Source organism: Budorcas taxicolor, chromosome 7 (assembly GCF_023091745.1).
Source record: "Budorcas taxicolor isolate Tak-1 chromosome 7, Takin1.1, whole genome shotgun sequence".
Classification (NCBI taxonomy): Eukaryota; Metazoa; Chordata; class Mammalia; order Artiodactyla; family Bovidae; genus Budorcas; species Budorcas taxicolor.
Window position 1 is genome coordinate 12,261,101 of NC_068916.1, and position 18,736 is coordinate 12,279,836.

The 18,736-nt window shown below is 54.1% G+C and overlaps 1 protein-coding gene across 2 annotated transcripts; it reads right to left on the minus strand.

The window, feature by feature from the left end:
- Window positions 1–563: 563 nt before the first annotated feature.
- Window positions 564–18,370, minus strand: CC2D1A (coiled-coil and C2 domain containing 1A). 2 transcript variants are annotated; one of them, XM_052642489.1, is made up of 29 exons: window positions 18,078–18,370; window positions 16,588–16,723; window positions 14,958–15,073; window positions 14,800–14,865; window positions 14,404–14,538; window positions 14,073–14,307; window positions 9,769–9,893; window positions 9,246–9,318; window positions 8,992–9,063; window positions 8,769–8,899; window positions 8,617–8,689; window positions 7,233–7,366; window positions 6,753–6,864; window positions 6,498–6,670; window positions 5,658–5,780; window positions 5,519–5,577; window positions 5,311–5,427; window positions 3,943–4,016; window positions 3,808–3,866; window positions 3,635–3,686; window positions 3,432–3,531; window positions 3,253–3,343; window positions 2,429–2,566; window positions 2,273–2,334; window positions 1,649–1,712; window positions 1,433–1,559; window positions 1,276–1,352; window positions 1,155–1,202; window positions 564–1,073 (listed from the first exon to the last, which is right to left on the minus strand). In XM_052642489.1, the coding sequence occupies exons 1-29, from the start codon at window positions 18,135–18,137 to the stop codon at window positions 1,053–1,055; spliced, it is 2,853 nt and encodes a 950-aa protein (XP_052498449.1). In that variant the 5' UTR covers window positions 18,138–18,370; the 3' UTR covers window positions 564–1,052. The 2 variants fall into 2 exon arrangements, with proteins under 2 accessions (XP_052498449.1, XP_052498447.1); XM_052642487.1 differs by having other exon boundaries at window positions 2,273–2,337.
- Window positions 18,371–18,736: the final 366 nt, after the last annotated feature.

The window sequence follows — 18,736 nt, forward strand, 5'->3', positions numbered from 1 at the left end:
TTCCCCTGCAGGAGGTGTGGGTTCAATCCTTGGTCGGGGAACTAAGATCCTGCATGCCTTGGAGCGTGACCAAAAAACAAACAGAAAAACACCTCTAGCCCTTGCAAGTGCTCACCGCAGACCAGGTGCCCTTCCGCTTGTGGCAGGGACTCTCATCGTGCCATATCCAGCAGCGGAAGCTGAAGCTCTGGGATGCTAAGTGCACCCGGCAGTCTAGTCCAGGTCCTGGGGCCCATGAGCGGCAGGGCTGCCTTGCAAGGCCCTGAGATGCACGTGGGTCACCAAGCACCACCACATATGACCTGACCTTGTGTGTAAACCCAGATACACCCAAGGCCACCAGCTGGAGAGACACACGCAGATGCCCTCAGGTGCACTACAGATCCCAAGGACACATGCATGGGCCTTCACACGCATCTCTGCAAAGAGTGTGTGCATAGACCATGTCCTTCATGGGCACGCTCCCTGCTCCTCTCGCAGGCACCTCTTCATCAGCCCCCGGGGGTGGGGCAGCCCAGCCCAGGCACTGGGGCCAGGAACAAGAAACAAGGGCAGGACAGAGTGAGCCAGGTGTGGCCCTGGCTGTTTATTCCATGTGTCTGCCCTGGGGGCCCAGCTGGGCCAGGGCAACCCTCTGGGGAGCCTGGCTGACCCTGGCTCGCCTCAGTGGCTTCTTTGGGGTGTGGGTGGGCATCAGGGTTAAGGCTGGGGAGGGACAGGAAGTAAAGTGCTTGCAAGGGCCCTGGGGGCTTGGTCCCAGCCATCCTCCTGCTTTGGAGGCCGGCAAGGGGCTGTGCACCCCTGGGCTGTGCAAACGGACTTTCTGGGGCCCACCCAGCTGGGCCTGGGTGAGGGGCACACACAGGCTGGCAGACTCTGCCGATGGCCCCTGCTGGGGGAGGCTCCATCCGGGCCAGGTGGGCCCAGTGGGGGATGTGTCCGTCCAGAGTTGACTGTCCACTGATTGTCTGCTTGTCTGGTCCGAGGTTGTGGCAGTATAGGGGCCGCAGGCCCGCTCCCAGCTCTCTGGGGGCTGCCTGTCCCTTTGCCCCTCACCGGCGGAGCCGCTGCAGCTGCGGGGAGAAGTGGCCCGGGTCAGGATGGGGGACATGACCACACTTGCCCGCCTGGCTCTCAATGCCCAAGCTGCTCACCTCACTCTCGACCAGGTTCCGTCTATACAGTGCCTCCTTGGCGGCCTCCTAGGGGGTGAAGAAGGAGTCAGCGGGCAGCCCCTGGTGGCCCTGGCCATGCCCCCACGCCTGCCCAGCTCACCCTGCTGCCATCATTGCCCAGACGCCGGGCGGCCTCCGTGTAGAACTGTAGCTGGCGCTCCAGCTGGGCCATGTACTCTGAGGGATGGAGGTGGGGGGGCCATCAGGATGGGGCCCGCGCCACCCACCCTTCCCCCCACCCATCCCTGAGCTCCTACCCCGCCGCATGCCCGGGCCTCCCTGCTCCAGCTGCGCCCGCTGCCACTGGCTGCGCTGCATGATGTCCTGGTACTGCTGCGCCACCTCAGGGGGCACCGGCCGCCGCGCCTGCCTGAGGGCCAGGATCTGGGGTCGGGAGAGAGGATGCAGAGGGAGCTGTGAGGGACCTGCGGACCCCCAGCCCTGCCCCATGAGCCTCGTAGGGTGGCACCCACCTTCCGCTCCAGACGCTCTTGGTCGAAGGCCAGCACACTGAGACTATGCAGGGGCCGTGCTGATCTATGGGGTTGGGGAAGGGGAGGGGCTGCAGGGAACTCCCATCCCCAACCCTGTTAATTCAACAAACATACTGGGCCCCGGGGGACAGTGGGAGACAAGCCAGGCCCACCCCTGTGTTGCTGAATCCACAACCTGACAGGGACAAAGGGTGTACACCCAGGCAACTGTGATGCCAGGTGTCAGGGAGGGCTTCCTGGAGGAGGTGACAGCCAAGCTGGGAATCAAAGGAGTCAGAGTTGGGCAGAGGAGCAAGGAGCAAGTGTGGAGATAGGGGTGCTCAGGGTATTGTAACACAGAGTAGCCAAGAGGCTCATGAAAACTAAATGTAGCCATGAACCAACAGGAAGAAGGCTGGACTATTGACAGTGGTCTGATCACAAAAGGTCTTAAAGATCAAGCTGAGGAGTTTAAACTAGATGCTCCAGGAGAAGAGGAGCCAGGAAAGGTTTTGAAGCAGGGGAGAGACATGCTTTAATCTGTGCCTGATGGTAAGTTGTCCAGGAGAGGCTGAGATCAGAAGAGGGGCATTCTCTCCAGCACAGCTGGGCCCAGTCACCTACCTGTTCCCTGGCTCCCTCGTAGGAGCAGGCATGGGAGGAGCCTTCCCTTTGGGGCCAGCAACCTGCTTCAGAGGACAGAACTAGTCTTGTGAGTCTCGGCCACCTTGAACCAAGCCCTCCCTTCCCCCCAGGGCTGCTGACGGGCAGGGGTCTCACTGTGGGCATGGACGCTGGCACGGGGTCAATGACCAGCCACCTCTCAGTCGTGGTCTCCAATTGCTGGGCTGTCAGTGGCTCGCGAATCCGAACCATCACCTCCAGCCGGCCCCCTGTGGGCCTGCGGCCATCCAGGACCTGGGGGCAGTGAGGGGGGGCTGTTCAGAAGCAGGCAGTGGGACTTCCCTGGTGGCTCAGTGGTAAAGAATCCGCCTGCCAGTGCAGGAGATGTGGGTTCGATCCCTGGTGCGGGAAGATCCCACATGCTGCTGAGCAACTGAGCCCGTGTGCCCCAACTATAGAGCCTGCGCTCTAGAGCCCGGGAGCTGCAACTGCTGAGCCCCCGTGCCGAAACCACCGAAGCCTGCGTGCCCTAGAGCCGCACTCACAACAAAAGAAGCTATCGCGACGGGAAACCTGCGTACCACAACTAGAGAGCGGCCCCCGTTTGCCACAGCTAGAGGAAAGCCTGCGCAGCAACGAAGACCCAGCACAGCCAAAATAAATAAATAAATAAAATTCCCCCAAAAATAAATAAATAAAAGAAGAGGCAGGCTGTGGCTGGAGACTCAGGGCTGGGCTCCAGGACAACCAGAGAAATTTCCAAAATATGAGCCCCTGGGTATGGCTGAGACACCAGCTGCTCTTAATGGAGCAGGGTGCAGAGGATACTTAGGGCTGGGTAGTGCGGAAGCCTGGGATTTCCGCTGAGGGGCTGTGTCAGCAGAGAGGACCTTTGGGAGGCTCAGGGCAGGGAGCATCTGGTTGATGTTCATGAGTGGCACGGCTATACCCAAGTGTTCAGACCAATGTCCACCTCTCACCTCAAGGACCTCTCGGACCTCACATGCCGTCTCCAGGGCGTCCAGTTTCAGCTGAGCTGTGCCCAGGACCCGGTCAGTCTTAAAGAGCCCCCTGTGTGTGTGAGAGGGGACAGAATGATTGGCCCTGGGCAGCTCCCCCTCCTCTGGAGGCCCAGAAAGCACCTGTGGCCCCAGCTCACCCCTTGTGGACCACTTCGAACTTGATGCCTTTGGTCTGGATGGCCCTTCGGAAGCCACGGTGGCTGCGGTTGATGCAAAGCTTGAACTGCTCCTTGAACTCTGCCAGGAGAAGGAGGGAGAGAGGAGGGGCAGGGTCAGCTTATGGTCTCATGGGCTTTCTGTGGGGATGGGAGGTGGGGGACTGCTTCCTGCCAGGGCTCACCAGGGGAGTCTGTGTTTTTGATCACGCTGGTCTTGTCTTTCTGAGCTTCTTCCTGTGACCAGACAGGAGGTGAAAAAGCTCAGGGGCTGGGGCCTGCCCTTGAACCCCCGCCAGACCCACACCCTCCAGGCCTGAAGGGGCTGGAACCCATCCCCCCTCAGCTCCCCATGTACCACGTTGGGATAGGGGAAGTCGAACCGAACAAAGACATCCAGGTCACCAGGAGACAGCCCTGCGGGAAGACAAGGGTCAGAGTTGGGCAGATGGGTGGACCCCATAGCCCTGCCCCCTGCCTGGTGCCCCCTCACCTGGTGGTGTGGGCAAGCTGATGCCCTTCACGATGAATAGGAGCATGTCGTTGCTGCTGAGGTCAGGGAAGATCCTTCCGGGAGGGACGGTGGGAGACAGGCCCTCAGTGCCACCATCCTGCCTGCCTTCTTGGCCCTCCCCTCAGTCTCTTGAGGGTGTCTCAGGCCCTAGGCTTGAGTTTTAGAACCAGACAGACTACAATTCTCATTCGAGGTCTGCCACTGGCTACTTGTTTAGTCCTTTCATAAATTTGCACATATTTATTTGGAACCAGCTCTGCACCAGTCAGTGGCCTCACCTCTGTGGGACTGCTTTCCTTGCATAAGATTTCTGGAACCTTCTAGAATTTTCTGGAATCTTCTAGAATTCACCAAGTGCCCTAGCTGCTGCGGGACCTTCTCTTTTTCTGACAAGGTTTTTTGGGCATCTACTATATGCCAGCCAGTGTCCTCACTGCTGAAAGTACAGAGGTAAATGAGGCAGACTGCGCCTGTGTTCAGGGAGCCCTAGCTAGCTGAGTGACTGATGACCCCGAATATATAAACAAACAAAACAAAAACGTGTGCTTGGGAGGTGCTGCTCTAGACAGGGCCATCAAGGAGAGCTTCTCAGGAGAAGTGACATCATAGGTGACTCTGAATGTCAAGAAGAGGCTGCTACAGGGACTTCCCTAACAGAGCAGTGGCTAAGACTTCGAGTCTCCACTGCAGGGGGCATGGGTTTGACCCCTGGTCACGGAATTAGGATCCTACAGGCCATGCAGTGCAGCCAAAAAAAACTTTTAAGAAAAAGAAGAGGCTGCTACATGGTAATCTGCATAAGAGGCTCTAAGCAGAGGAGACAGCCGGTGCAAAGGTCCTGAGTGGGAACACGGCTGGTGTGTCTGACTGACCAAAAAGAAGTCTGTGTGGCTGGAGGTGACAGAAGTGGGGTCAGTGAGAGGAGATGAGGGGGTGACAGGGAGCCAGGCTCTGCAGATGTGGGGGAGCCAGGGTGAGGGGTGCAGGTTCCTAAGTGGTGATGTTAGGTTACCCCAGTGGCCACCTCTAACCTCGTGTACAAGTGGGAAAAATGATCCCAGCTCCCTGGAGTGTGAGATGCTGTAACAGGAGCAGGACCCACCTCACCACTCCATGAGCTTGCCCAGGCCTCTGCATTCACTAGACTGTCCCCATTTCCAAACATGTCACTGTCAACACTCCACTGCCATCCTTTACTTACACGGCACGTCTGCCTCAGGACACTTGCACCTGCTCTGCTCCCACCAGACCACCCGAACTCTCCTCCAGAAGCAAGACCTCCGCTGGCTTCTGGGGAGTGTGAACCCCTCTCCAAAAGGGCCAGTGGCAGGGTATAGGGGGCCTTACTTGATGACGCTGAAGGTTCTCTGTTCAAAGCGAGCAGTGGGCGTGGGGAGACCCCGGGCGAAGGCCTGCTTCAGAATCTCCATGCTCCGCTTACAGTCCTCCGCCAGCTTCTCAAATCTGCCAGCGAGAAGGCCCTGCTCAGGTCCCTGGTCCCAGGGGCAGGCTGTGGGGTGCAGAAGTTGGTGGGGCCTGGGGCTGGGCTTCTTACTTGCTGGTTTCAGCGATGTTGCCGAGCTGAGTGAACTGGTTAGAGTGGTTCAGGCACATCTGCGGGAGCAGAAGACAGTGAGGGGCGGGCGGGAGGGGCGCCGGGTGCCTGGTGACCTGGGCAGGGAAGCCCCCTTCACCTCATGCTGCTGCCTTATGAGCTTGGTGAGCTCGCCGTAGCGTCGGGCAGACTCCTGAGACAGACCTGGGCCAGGGCGCTGGACCAGGGCAAAGTCATCCTTGTTGACGGGGGCAGGTGGCACCTGGGGAGGATGAGGCTTGTGAGGGAGGGGCCTGCTGGACAACCATGAGCAGACCCACCCAGGGCTCTGCGGAAACATCACACCTCCTTCAAGAGGCCTTCCCTGACTACAGCTTCATCCGCAGGCCCTGTTCTTCTTTCCCAGGGAGAAAAGTAATCCTCAAAGAGAAGTGGATGGTCTGTCCCACATGGCACAATTTGTTACCCTGATCTCCAACCCCTCTTCCCTAGTAATGGAGCTCTGGCTGGACACACAGCAGCCCAGCAAGAGACTACATTCCCAGCCTCCCCTGCAGCTAAGTGTGGCCACATGACTCAATTCTGGCCAAAGGGAGGCAAGTAGAAGTGATGGCAACTCCACATCACTGCCCATAGCCCAGATGCAGATAAGGCATTCTCCTTATCTGATCAAAGGTCAATCCACTTTGACCACAAGGACAAGAATGACCTCCTAGGGTGTCACAAAGTAGCCAGATGGAAAGAATCTGGGCCCTGAAGGGCTTTTTTAGAGGTCTCTTTTAGAGACCAGAATGCCCTCAGTGTTACATACAGGAAACATAAATATCTGTCTTATTTCAGCCACTGTCTTGGGAAGGGGGGTTTGTTACAGCAGTTTAACCTGGACCCTGATGAATACATTCCAAGTCATGTGACTGCTAAGTGGCAGAAGTCTGAAGGGTGAGTGCCTGGGAAAGTCCAGAAGGCCTAGAGGGTTCACCTTGGTGATGTCCACAGGCAGCCCATTGCGTGAGGCCTCCAGCATGGGCTCCAGCCCCTTGGCCTGGCGCAGGTGCATCTTGGCGCCTTCCACGTCGTTCTTCTGCTTGGCTCGCAGCGCAGCCTGCAGGAGCTGCTTCTTGCGGCCCTCCAGGAAAGCCAGCTGCTGCTGGGCTGTGGGTACAGGGGTGTTTGCGGGTGCTGCCCCACCCACAGCCAGGCAATTGGCTGCCCAGGTGGGGAGGGGCGTACCTACCTCTGGTGGATGTGCCTTTGGGGGCTGCTTTGGCTATGGGGGCGGATCCTGATGGGGGTGCCTTTGAAGGTGGGGCTTTGGGCTGGGCTGTGGGGGCTGCAGGGCTGCTGAGCTGCAGAGGGTTGGAAAGCAAGTCAGAGCTTTCACAGCACCTGTGATGAGTCTGCTGCCCACAGGGTTGAGGCCTGACAGCGACAACACTGACCATCTCAGTTTCTGTTTCTTCAGCACTGAACACAACATACGATCTTGTTCACACTAAACCTTGGCAACAGCCCCAAGAGGTAGGGACTAGTACTGTGCTCACTGTACGAGGAGCCTGAAGTTCAGAGGGCAAGAGGACTTGCCCGTGGCCTCACAGCCAGGAAGTAGCAGGCCCAGATGTGCAGCTGGTTCTTCCTGGCTCAAGGCCAGGACTACTGGGGCTTTGCTTTGCTGCCATGCCACTCCCCTGCACCCCAAGGCCCTGGCCCCTCACACCTTCTTAGGCTCCTCGTCCTCTTCGTCCTCAGGGCCTTCATCCTGGTTGGCCAGCTTCATGGCGGTCTCCAGGACCCCCACCAGGCTCTGCTGGGTGGGCTCGGTGGCCTCCAGGCCCTGGATCGGGGGAAAGCCTAGGTGGCCAGTTGGGACCCAGTCAGGAGGGTGAGGCCCACACTATAATGGTTGAGACACAGGTTCTTCCCCTGCTAAGGAGCTTCAGGCCTTTGAATCTATGTGGGTTGGCCGAAAAGTCTGTTCTGGTTTTTAAACCCTGAACGAACTTTTTGGCCAACACAATACGTTTGCGTTTTCTTGGTTCTTTCTTTCCTTTGTGGAAGGGCTGGGTGGGCTGCACCACGAGGCATGTGGGATCTTACTTCCCTAACCAGGGATCGAACCCACGCCCCCTGCAGGGGAAGCGCGGAGCCTTAACCAACGGACTGCCAAGGAAGTCCCTGAATCTATTTTGAATGCAAGGAAGGAGCTGCTGCTGGTTTGGTGGAGATGTCAGACCATTCTAACCTCCCTCTTTGCTCTTGGCTCCTCTTGCCTGACCCTGGCTGGGTCTTGACCAGACTCCAACAAGCAAGCACCATGTGAGGTGGCATGCTGGGCATAAGAGGCGGCCCTGGGCCTGGAGGGACTCCCGGGGGACCAACGTGCAGAGCTGTAATTGCTCTCATGGTGGACACACAGGCAGCTCTGAGATCCCAGAAGACGTCTCCAACCCACCGGCAGGGGCGATGGGAGGCTGGGGAGATCTCTGTAAAACTGAGAGCCGATGACTAGGAAGGAGTGAGTCACAGAAGAAATGACCAGGGGCTTCCCTGGTGACTCAGTGGTAAAGAATCTGTCTGCCAAAGCAAAAGACACGGGTTTGATCCCTGATCCGGGAAGATGCCACGTGCTGCGAAGAAAGCCCCAATGCCACAGTGTCTGAGCCTGGGTTCTAGAGCTCAAGCCGCAACTACTGAAGCCCACGTGCCTTAGGGTCTGTGCTCTGCAACAGGAGAAGTGACCGCAGTGAGGCCCATGTACCACAACTAGAGGGTAGCCCCTGCTCGCTGCAACTAGAGAAAAGCCTGTGCGGCAATAAAGACCCAGCACAGTCAAAAAAAATATATAATGTTTTAAAATAAATAAATGACCAGACAGTGGTGGGCTGGTGAACAGACTCTTCAGATAAAAACCTCCTAATTTGTAGTGTTTGCCAATTTCTGTGGTGTAAACATTCCCATGGTAAATGATTTTAAGGTACCCATTGTCCAACAAGCTTGCAGAATTTCTGAAGGTGCAGCCATCAGCTCCCTGGGCCTGGAGAGCGGGAGGGAACAGCACCTGCAAAGGCTCAGAGGGTGGTGGGGTGGGGCTGCGGGCCTACCTGGAGGCACAGGCAGCTCCGCCACGTCCACCGCTCGGCCAGCCTTGTGGGCTCGAATGGCGTCTTGGTATTGCTGCAGGGAACACAGGTGTCAGGCTTCCTGGGCAAGGTCTCTAGGGGTGGCCGACCCGCCTCCTTGGGTCTCCACGCACCTTGACGATGCGCTCATGCATGCGAGCCTTCCGCTGGTCCCCCTTGGTCTTGGCTTGAGCTGCAGCCACGTGGTAGCGCTCCATCCGCTGCTCTAGTGCCTCCAGGAGAGTCTTCGGGGGTGGAGGAGCCTCTGGGTCAGACCAGACGGTAGAGTTAAGGGTCTCGGTGGGAGGAGACTGTCTTGCTCCGGCTGGCCCACCCCACAGGGTCCCAGGAGCCTACCTGGCGTGGAGGGCACCACAGCAGGAGTTGGAGGCTGCACAGGTGGTGATGGTGGGCCCTGGGGTAGCTGGTCTAGGGGTAGAGAGGTCCAGTCCAGTGGGGGGCTTACTTGTGGCCACCCTTCCCCCGACCAGGCTAGTCTGGCCTGAGGCTGGGGTCCCTGGGGTCCCCCTGACCAAAGGGGCGGCAGCATCAGCAAGAACGTCCTGGAGACCTCCAGCAGTCCTGGAGGATGGGCAGGGTGGGGTCCTCACCAGGTGGAGGGGGCAGGCGTGACAGGTCCACAGGCTCCCCCCGGCTCAGGGCCTCCAAGACAGCATCAAAGCTCTGGGAGAAGGAAGATCAGGGGAGGAGGCTGCAGCTGGGGGCTAGGACCCCATGGGGAGCCTCCACGACCTGCCACATGGCAGATGACTCCCCACTCTGTCACTTCCTTTGCAGCAAGCATCTTTTTAAAATTTTTATTTCTGGCTGTTCTGCGACCAGGGATTGAACCTGCTCCCCTTGCAGTGGAAGTGCAGGCTGACCTGGTGGCCAGTCTCTGGACCACCAGGGAAGTCCTTTTGTGGTGTTTTGCTCAAGCCTCCTCCATATATTTACGCCCATTTCACAGAGAGGGTAAACTGAAGCTTCAGGAGGTGCAGCAAACTACAGTCACGGAGTGACTGGGATTCAAATCTGGGTCTGTCTTGACTCCAGAGCCCCTGTTCTTTGCTATCACACAATGTTAGAAGCATCCTGTCCTCTACCCTCCAACCCTGACCCCTCCGTACGCACCTTGGCCACACGGAAGTGTTTGGCGGCAGTGGCAGTGTCTCCCTGCTGCTTGGCGTGGAGGGCAGCCAGCTTGTACTCACGCTGGCGGCTCTGCAACTGAGCCAGGGGGCCAGGGCTGCAAGGACCTGGGAGAGGGGACAGTGCACAAACTATTTCTACTTAATTCTCACAACAAAGGACCACCTTAGAGATTTGAGAACTGAGGCTTAGAGAGGGGATGCTGTTTCCCCAAATCACACAGCCTGAAGAAGGCATAGTGAGGACTCAACCCTGTGACTGTCAGTCTCTAGAGCCAATGCTATTTTGCCCCTAAGAGAATCCTGGAAAACTTTCTGTACTCTTACACATTTTTAAGTCGACATCTAAAACTTTTCATTTTGAGTTGAGAAAGTGGCAATGGCTGTTGTTCCTAGTGTCTTCAAATACTGACATTTGACAAAGAAAATCATCACACTACTCTTTTAAATCAAATATATCCTAACTACCATAGTGATCTGAAACTCACCGATATTTCCCTTTTTATTTTTTCAGATTGTGGTAAAATACAAGATAAAATTTACCATCTTAACCCTTTATAAGTATACAGTTCAGTGGCATCAAGGACATTCTCATTGTTGCGCAACCATCACCACCATCCAACTCCAGCACTCTTTCCATCTTTCCCAACTGAAACTCTGTCCTCATTAAACACTAACTCCCCATCCCCCTCCCCCAGCCCCCAGCACCCACTGGTCTACTTTTTGTCTCTGGGAATCTGACTCCGCTAGGGACCCCCTATAAGTGAAATCATACAGTATCTGTCCCTTTGTTGCTGGCTTATTTCGCGCAGCATAATGGCTTCAAGGTTCATCCGTGCTGTAGCGTGTGTCAGAATCTCCTTCCCTTTTCAGGGTGAATAATATTCCATTATATGGATGGAGCACATTTGTCTATCCATTTTCAGGCATACCTCTGAGTATAGGTCTGGTTCCAGATCGCCTCAATAAAGCAAATATTGTAATGAAGTGAGTCACTCAGGTTTTTTGGTGTCCCAGTACATGTAAAAGTTACTCTACTATACTGTAGGCGATGAAGCATGCAATAGCATTATGACTAAAAAAACAATGTACATACTTTAACATAAGAGAATTTCACTGTTCCACAGGGTAACTAAGCCCATGTACTGCAACTGCTGAGCCTGAACACCCTACAGCCCGTGCTCTGCCACACTAGTCGCCACTGCAAGGGGAAACCTGCTCACCGCAACTAGGGAAAGCCCACGTGCAACAAAGAAGCCAGCCAAAGAGAAACACTCATTAGATTAAGATAAACGGATTGTTAAAAAATGCTAACTACCACCTGAGCCTTCAGCACACTGTAGCAGTAACACCGAAAACCACTGATCGCAGATGCCCATAACAAGTATAACAATACCGAAAACCCTTGAAATCCTTTAAGAGTTGCCAAAATGTGACAGACAGACTCAAAGTGAGCAAACGCTGTTGGAAAAATGGTGCCAACAGACTTGCTCAGAGTACAGTTACCACAAACTGATTTGTAAAAAAAAAAAAAAAAAATCACACTAATCTGTGAATTGTAATAAAGCAAAGCTGAAGAAATCCAGGTATGCTTTATCTGTCAACAGAAACTGGACACGTGGAAGCTTCTGGGATCGACCAGGGATTGAACACGTGTCCTCTGCATTGGCCAACAGATTTCCAACCACAGGACCATGAAGTCCTACTTTTTAAATATACACCAGGGTTCACAGTGAGCAATTAGGAACTTCAGATCTTCCCTTATTTACATACACGTTTCTGGCAGAACTGTATCCTAACATGATGTATCTGGGTACTCGAGAGTCTTTTTTAACACCTTATTGTACATATAAATGTACCTTTCTGCACTCTATCAGCAAAGTTGGGAAACAGGATTAAATGGCTTTTAAAACACTATATTAGATACAGCTTCAAATAATATGCCTAATATGTTCTTAGGAGAAGTATTCTTAAATTGACATCAATAAGTACAATTGTTGGTATTAAAAATAAAATACAGTAAATACACCACTCACCACCCAGATATACATCCTAGAAATACCTGGAAAACAGTACAAAGTACCTGTTGTACTTTTTCAGACTGATAACTGGACTCACTGCTTTGTTTTGGTGGACTTGCCTGAGAAGGTGTCCAACTTGAAACAAAACAACTTGACTTTTTTTTTAAATTGAGGATAATTAATTTACAATGTTGTGTTAATTTCAGGTGTATAGAAACCTGATTCATTTATGTATATATATAAATAAATGTTCTTTTCTACCATATAGCATAAGTTCCCTGGGCTATACAGTAGATCCTTGGTTTTTTTTGGAACTATTTAATATATAGTAAGGTGTATCTGTTAATCCCAAACTCCTAATTTATCTCCCCTGCCCAATATCTTGACATTTCTTAATGCGAACCATTTTTAAAGTCTTTATTGAATTTGTTACAATATTGCTTCTGTTTTATGTTTTAGTTTTTGGTCCTGAGGTACGTGGGACCTTAGATCCCCGAGCTGAGATTGAACCTGCACCCCCTGCATTGGAAGGCAAAATCTTAACCGCTGGACCGCCAGGGAAGTCTTGTAACATCCTGACATTTCATTGGCTTTATCTCCTGCCACTGAAAGTCCCTCTCAGTGTTAAAATTTATTTGGGGGCAGAATTACTGTTGGAATTATTTTTTGCACAAAACTGAGCAAAGCTTCTATATCGAGCTTTTCTGATAAATAATTTTGATATACTAAGAGTAAAATTGTATCGGCGAGGCAGCTCTTGTTGACAAGGTGGGGGCCGGGTCCACCCACTAGCGCTTAGCTCCTGCTTCCTTGTTCATTCTTTTCCTACTTTCCTTTTTTGTTTTTAATGTGCAAAGAAACCTGCTTCACATCATCAAATAGATGGGAGGAGACAGAGTCTTACAGATGTCACGTGATTTTCAGGGTCCCCGCACAGCTATATACAGAAAACCCCATTATGAAAAACTGTTGGTGATTTCAGCTGAGAATCTCAGGTCACGATTTCCAAAAGTTATCCTTGAGCTTTACTAAAAACAAAAGCTTAGAAACCAGCTTGGCTGAAGCACTCAGAGACTAGGGGTTCACTTTCTGAACCTCAGGCCAGCATTTGGAGTATCTCCTTTGGTTGCCCCATTTTCTTTTCTTAAGGCGGGGGAAGGGGAGGTTAAGGGAAAGAAAACTTCTTGGGAGGTGTGTTCTCCAGCAAGTGAGTTTTAGGAACGATGGACAAGCTGAGGGCTTGGGAACTACTCACTTAACACTCTATGGGTGGGGGCCTTCCCTGGTCGTCCAGTGGTTAAGAATCTGCCTGCCTGTGCAGGAGACATGGGGTCAAACCCTGGTCATGGGAAGACTCCACAAGCCATGGAGCAACTACGCCTGTGAGCCACAACCACGGAGCCTGTGTTTGAGAGTCCTCGAGGTGCAACTACTGAGCCTGTGCACTCAGAGCCCATCCTCTGGAACAAAAGAAGCCACCACGATAAGAAGTCTGTGCACCACAATGAAGAGGAGCCCTCGTCGCAACTAGAGAAAGCCTGCGAGCAGCAATGAAGCCCCAACGCAGCCATAAATAAATAAAAATAAATCTTAAAAAAAAGAAAAAACTCTATTGGGAATTCCCTGGCGGTCCAGTGGTTGGGACTTTGCACTTTCACTGCCGGGACCTGGGTTCAGTCTCCGGTCAGGAAACTAAGATTCTGCAAGCCACATGGCACACCCAAACCAGAACAAAACCAAAAAACCATAATGCTGTTCAGTTCTAAAAAGGAATGGCGTTCTGACACATGCTGCAGCATTTTGCTAAGTGAAGGAAGCCAGACACAGGAGGACAAATAGTGGATGATTCTATTTACATGAAATATCTGTAAGAGGCAAATCCAGAGACAGAAAGCAGAACAGAGGTTCCTAGGGACTGGGCAAGGGCGAACAGGGAGTTAATGCTGAATAGAGGGGGACGAAAAAGTTTTGGAAACTGATAGAGGTGGTGGTTGCACAATATTGTGAAAGTGATAAATATCACTCAACTGCATGTTGAAAAATAGTTAAATGGCAAATGTTTTGTAAAATATATTTTACAGCTACCACAGACAGAAAACCTCTCCTGGGAGCCTGTGTGCCCCTTGGAAAGTAGGATCTGGGGAGGGAAAGGTGGTAAAAAATATCTAAAAATCAGTGCAGGCCCTGTACCCCCACACCAAAGGGCCAGCCACTAAATGGATACCCCCTCATCAGCCCACATCAGCCAGCCCTGCGTGTGGCCTACCTGGGGGCGGCTGGGGCTTAGCTGAGGCCAGGGACGAGGATGGAGCAGCAGAAGGAGGACTCTCCACGACAACCCGGGGATCTGGGGCCAGCGGGTTGAGAGGGGCCGGCTGGGTGGGTGCAGGCATGTGGCTGGGCGTGGCCACTGGACCCTTCCCCACAGCCACAGGCGGCGGGATGTCCCCTTCATCGATGGCTTTGCCCTTCCGGACGGAGGCCAGCAGGTTTTCAAGTGTCTGGGAGAAGGTGTGAACGTAGGTTTGGGAGGAGCCTGGAGCTGGGTGCAGGGGGCAGTGGTGAGGACCTGGTCACCCTCTTGTCTGCCCACTCACCTTAAGTCCCCGGTCGTAGCGCCGCATCTTGGCGCTGTCTCCAGCTTGCCTAGCGCTTTCGATCGCAGTCTGGTAGAGGGCCAGCCTCTCCTGCAAGGTGGCCTCCAACCCTGGGCTGGGGGTTGTGGCCTTTGGCTGCGGGAGGGGCCAGGTGCACAGTCTGGGTGGTGACCCCTCTCTCAGTTCCACCCTGACAGCTTCCTGGGTTGAGTACCTACTGTATACCAGGTGTGTTGCCCCCTCTAACCCTGAAGGGGCAGAAATCATCACCCATCTCCCAGGGTGGAGAACTGGGGATCAGAGGCACCCCACCACCTGTGCGAGGTTCCGCGGTTGAGAGGGAGGAGGGAGCCCTTGAACCCTGGGCTACACAGACCAGTGTTGTCAGGGGTATACCTGCGCCACAGGAGGGTGGGACTCTGAAGCCTTCTGCTCCTCCCCAAGGACCTCATTCAGTTCCGCCTGCAGGGACACACGGCCGGGGGCCAGTCGTGAGGGCCTGCTGGGTGGACAACAACGGGAGGGAGGTCTCCCGCTCCGCCCCGGGTGCTCACCAGCAGGTCATCATCAGCCTCCACGTCCTCCTCATCTGTTCCCTCCTCTTCATCCTCATCCGGGTCTCTCATGCATAAGCTGGCCATCTTCTCAATGGCTTCCATGGGCAGGGGACCTGGAGGCAACGGGAGGCCCCAGTTGAACCAGGATCCTTCAAGAGTCCCCCGTCTCCTGTCCCATTCACCCATGGCCATGAAAATTCGGGTAGCAGGCAGTGGGCAGTATGTTTCCCTCTCCTGGCTCTTCCACGGCACCCCATTGTCCTTGGGCCAACAGGCATGATCCTACTCCCTGTCGATCTCCCTGGCCTCATCTCTTCCTTGACAAGCCTGAGTTGGAACCCCAGATCTGCAACTCTCTCACTGTGGGACCTTGGGCAAGTCGCTTCCCCTCCCTGGGCCTTAGTCTTCCCATCTGTTAGATGGGGACAATAAGTTTCTCCCTCACCATAGACTGCAGGGACTACAGGTAAATGCAGCTCTTAGAACAGCACACTGTCAGCATTTTGTTGTTCCTGTAACTCTTGTTATTCATGGCACCCATGTTCTATAAAGTTGGAATTAGTGAATAATGAACCAACTGGCCCTGAAAGAAATACAGCATTAGGTTCCCATGAGCCTCTGGGCACAACACTGTTGTCAAACAGGAATATATATATATCCTTGTTTTATGTGTGTTTCTACTTAAAGACACCTTCTTTAATATATATTGTTGATTCATTAACACGGAACTTGACGCCAACAGCACTATAACTGATGCCTGAATGGAGCTTATCTACAAGGTACATCCTAGTCTTCTCATGCTAAGGAACAGGAGACAGCACTCTGGCACTATGCTTGGGGCCGTGCGGATCCGTAAAATCAACAAAAAGCACAAACATGAGAAAAGCGTGACGTTCAACAGACCAAGAAAAGGACACTATTTATGCACTGAGACAAGAAGGCAGAGTGTCGCCTCAGCAGGGAACAGGCACACTGGGTGACTCAAACTTTTGGCAGCTCCGTGCATGTCTGTGAATGACTGCAAAAGTGCAACAAGCAACTAATTTGGAGGTTACAAATAAATTTAAACCAATAGATGAATTTACAAATTTGGAATCTGTAGCTAACAAGGATCAACTGCATTAGCTATAAAGTGTAAAGGTTCCATGTGCCCAAGCTCCAGCCCCACTTGACCCCTGCAGAGTCCCCTGCCCCCTGCCACCTCTTCCAGGGCCTGTGCACAAACTGTGACTCACCCCCTCCCCCACTCTTCACCTGGCCCTCCCCATTGCAGGTGCCTCCTCCTGGAATCCCAGTCCAGCCCACAGGTCTCCCCCGATCCCAGCCCTGATCACAGAACCATGGGTTCGAGGACATGCCACATCCATTATTGGTGATTATTCCCATTTTACAGACAGGGAAACTGAGCCCCATATAGTTGCTGAAACTCAGCAAGTCACACAGCCAGTTAGTTGCAGAAGTGGGACTTGAATCCTCATTTTGGGGCCAGAGCCGATCGCTTAACTCTTCCCCAGAATTAGGTTGCCAGGCGGACAGGGACCTTCTCTGTCTGCATATTCTCATCGCCTCAGTGCCCAGCTCCAAACAGGAGCTCAGAAAATGGTCAGGGGTGTACTGAGAGTCTCACCTTTGCCTTTAAGCTTCTCCAAGGCTTGGGGCTGGCCTCCCACCAAGGCCAAGAACTCAGCCTCCAGTTCCTCATGGTTAACTCCATCTTCAGGGATCATCAGGCCGTCTGGGGAGAGGTCAACTAGCAGGCCCAGCTGTGGAAACAATGGGGCTTCTGTCATACCATGGGATGCACCCCGGCTAGCTAGAGGCAGCTGTGATGGACCTGGAGTCCCTTGGGGAGGAACTCAGGGCTCCTGGGGAAAGTCAGTCAGCTGGAACAGGCCCCAGACACAACAGGTGTCCAAGATGGGCCAAGTCACTCCTCTGGCACAGATCAACATGGGGCAAAGGGCAGGTAGAGAGAGACCCAACTGCCTGCTCTGAGCCCACACCCATGATGGGTTGCCAGCCAAGTTCAGTGGTGAAATAAGGCCCTACACCCTGCCCCAAAGCAAAGTCACTCTGCACAACTGGGTTTTTCCATTCCAGCATCTTCAGCAGAGGGAGCTGTGCAGGAAGGCTGGAGGTGTCAAGAGTAAAAGGAAGCACAGACAGCGCTGAAGTTGGAAGTGAGGTCTTGGCTGTGTGAAACACCTGTCTTCCTATTCTATCCTTGTTAATAACCAACCATGATATGATAATATTAGGCTGAAGTACACAAATTACCCCCTTTTCTTTGGGTCAAAAATGGCCAAGTATCAGCAATCATACAACGGCTCCATCTAATAGTAACGATGATGACACCATTTATTGAGCGCTATGTTCTAGCACTCTCTGTAAACCATCACAGATAGTCGTGAATTTTCACAGCTATCCTGTGACATACACTCTTAAGGCCTCCATTGTACAGATGAGAAGACTGAGGCTTAGAGGTGTGAAGCCAAGTATCCAATATGGAGAAGCCCGGAGGGAACTTCAGGTCAGCCAGACTAATACCTGGGCACTAAGTTTTGGCCTGAGCTCCTTCCATCAAAGCTGAGAAAAATCAAACTCTCCCAGTGCCTAGGAAAAAGGTAATAAGGGAGGGAGACGGGGCCCAACCACAATTCTGTGGGCTCACGGCAAACAGACTGGATTTGCCCTTAGGTCTGGCCAAGCAGTTGATCCCTATGACCTTGGACAGTTATCTTCACCTCTCTGGGCCTCAGTGTCCTCATCTGTACAATGGGGATAAAAAAGTATGACCTGGCCACGCTGATGCCAGGGTTCCACAGCGCTCAGTCCAGGAAAGCCGTAACTGTCTTTCTTATCCCAGGTTCGAGGCCTTCTCCTCCCCGACTGGAGCTGCTACTGCAACAGGTGGCCCTGAGCCCTGGGCGGGGCGCCAGGAGCTGGGGAGCCCGGGCCAACAGACCTTACTGTGGGGGCCAAACCTAACCTAGGGGGCGGGGACGTGGGCTCACCTGGGAGTGGAGAGCCGGTTCCCCTGGGGGGTGGGGCCCTCCCTTGAACGTGTGATAAGGGTGGGATGGGATACCTCGGTGGGGCCATGGGATACAGACTCACCTGGCGGGCGGTGGCGGCGCCTCGGCCCGGGGGTCCCGGGGGTCCCTTCCTCTTGTGCATCTTCCAGGTTGGCTACTCGGACCACTGGACCCCTGGCCTGGCCTTGCCCTGCCTCCTCCCCCGGGGCCTATGGCAGCGCACGCGCCCTTCCTGAGTCCCACGCCCCTTGTCGGCGCCCCGAGACCGCCGACTCCACGCCCTCGGCCCCCAGGTGGCTGCCCCACTTCCGCCTCGGCCCTCGGGCGCCGCGGCACCGGAGCTCAGCCACCGGACTTGCCGGGCCCCACAACACAGAAACTACAGTTCCCGGCAGGCAGTGCGCGAATGCGCAGGCGCGTTGCCGGCGATGGGCGGTGCCGCAGGTTGCGCGGGAAAGAGGCGGAGCGTGCGCAAGTGGAGAAGGGAGGTTCCGGCATAGCGCGTGCGCGGCAGGGCCTTGTAGTGCGCGGGGCGGAGCGATTGCAGGTGTGAGGGCTGGTAGCGGCCCCTGGGTTCACGGTGTGGCCGGTTCACCTGGGAGCTCTGGTCTTTACTGGTTTAGGCAGTTCTCACTTTCGGCGCCCAGGGTAGGGTTAGGATGGGCCTGGTCACCAGAAGCAAGGTCCGCAGCACTCGGGCCTCAGACCTCGAGCTGCCCGGCCTCCGTGAGGGACATCTTT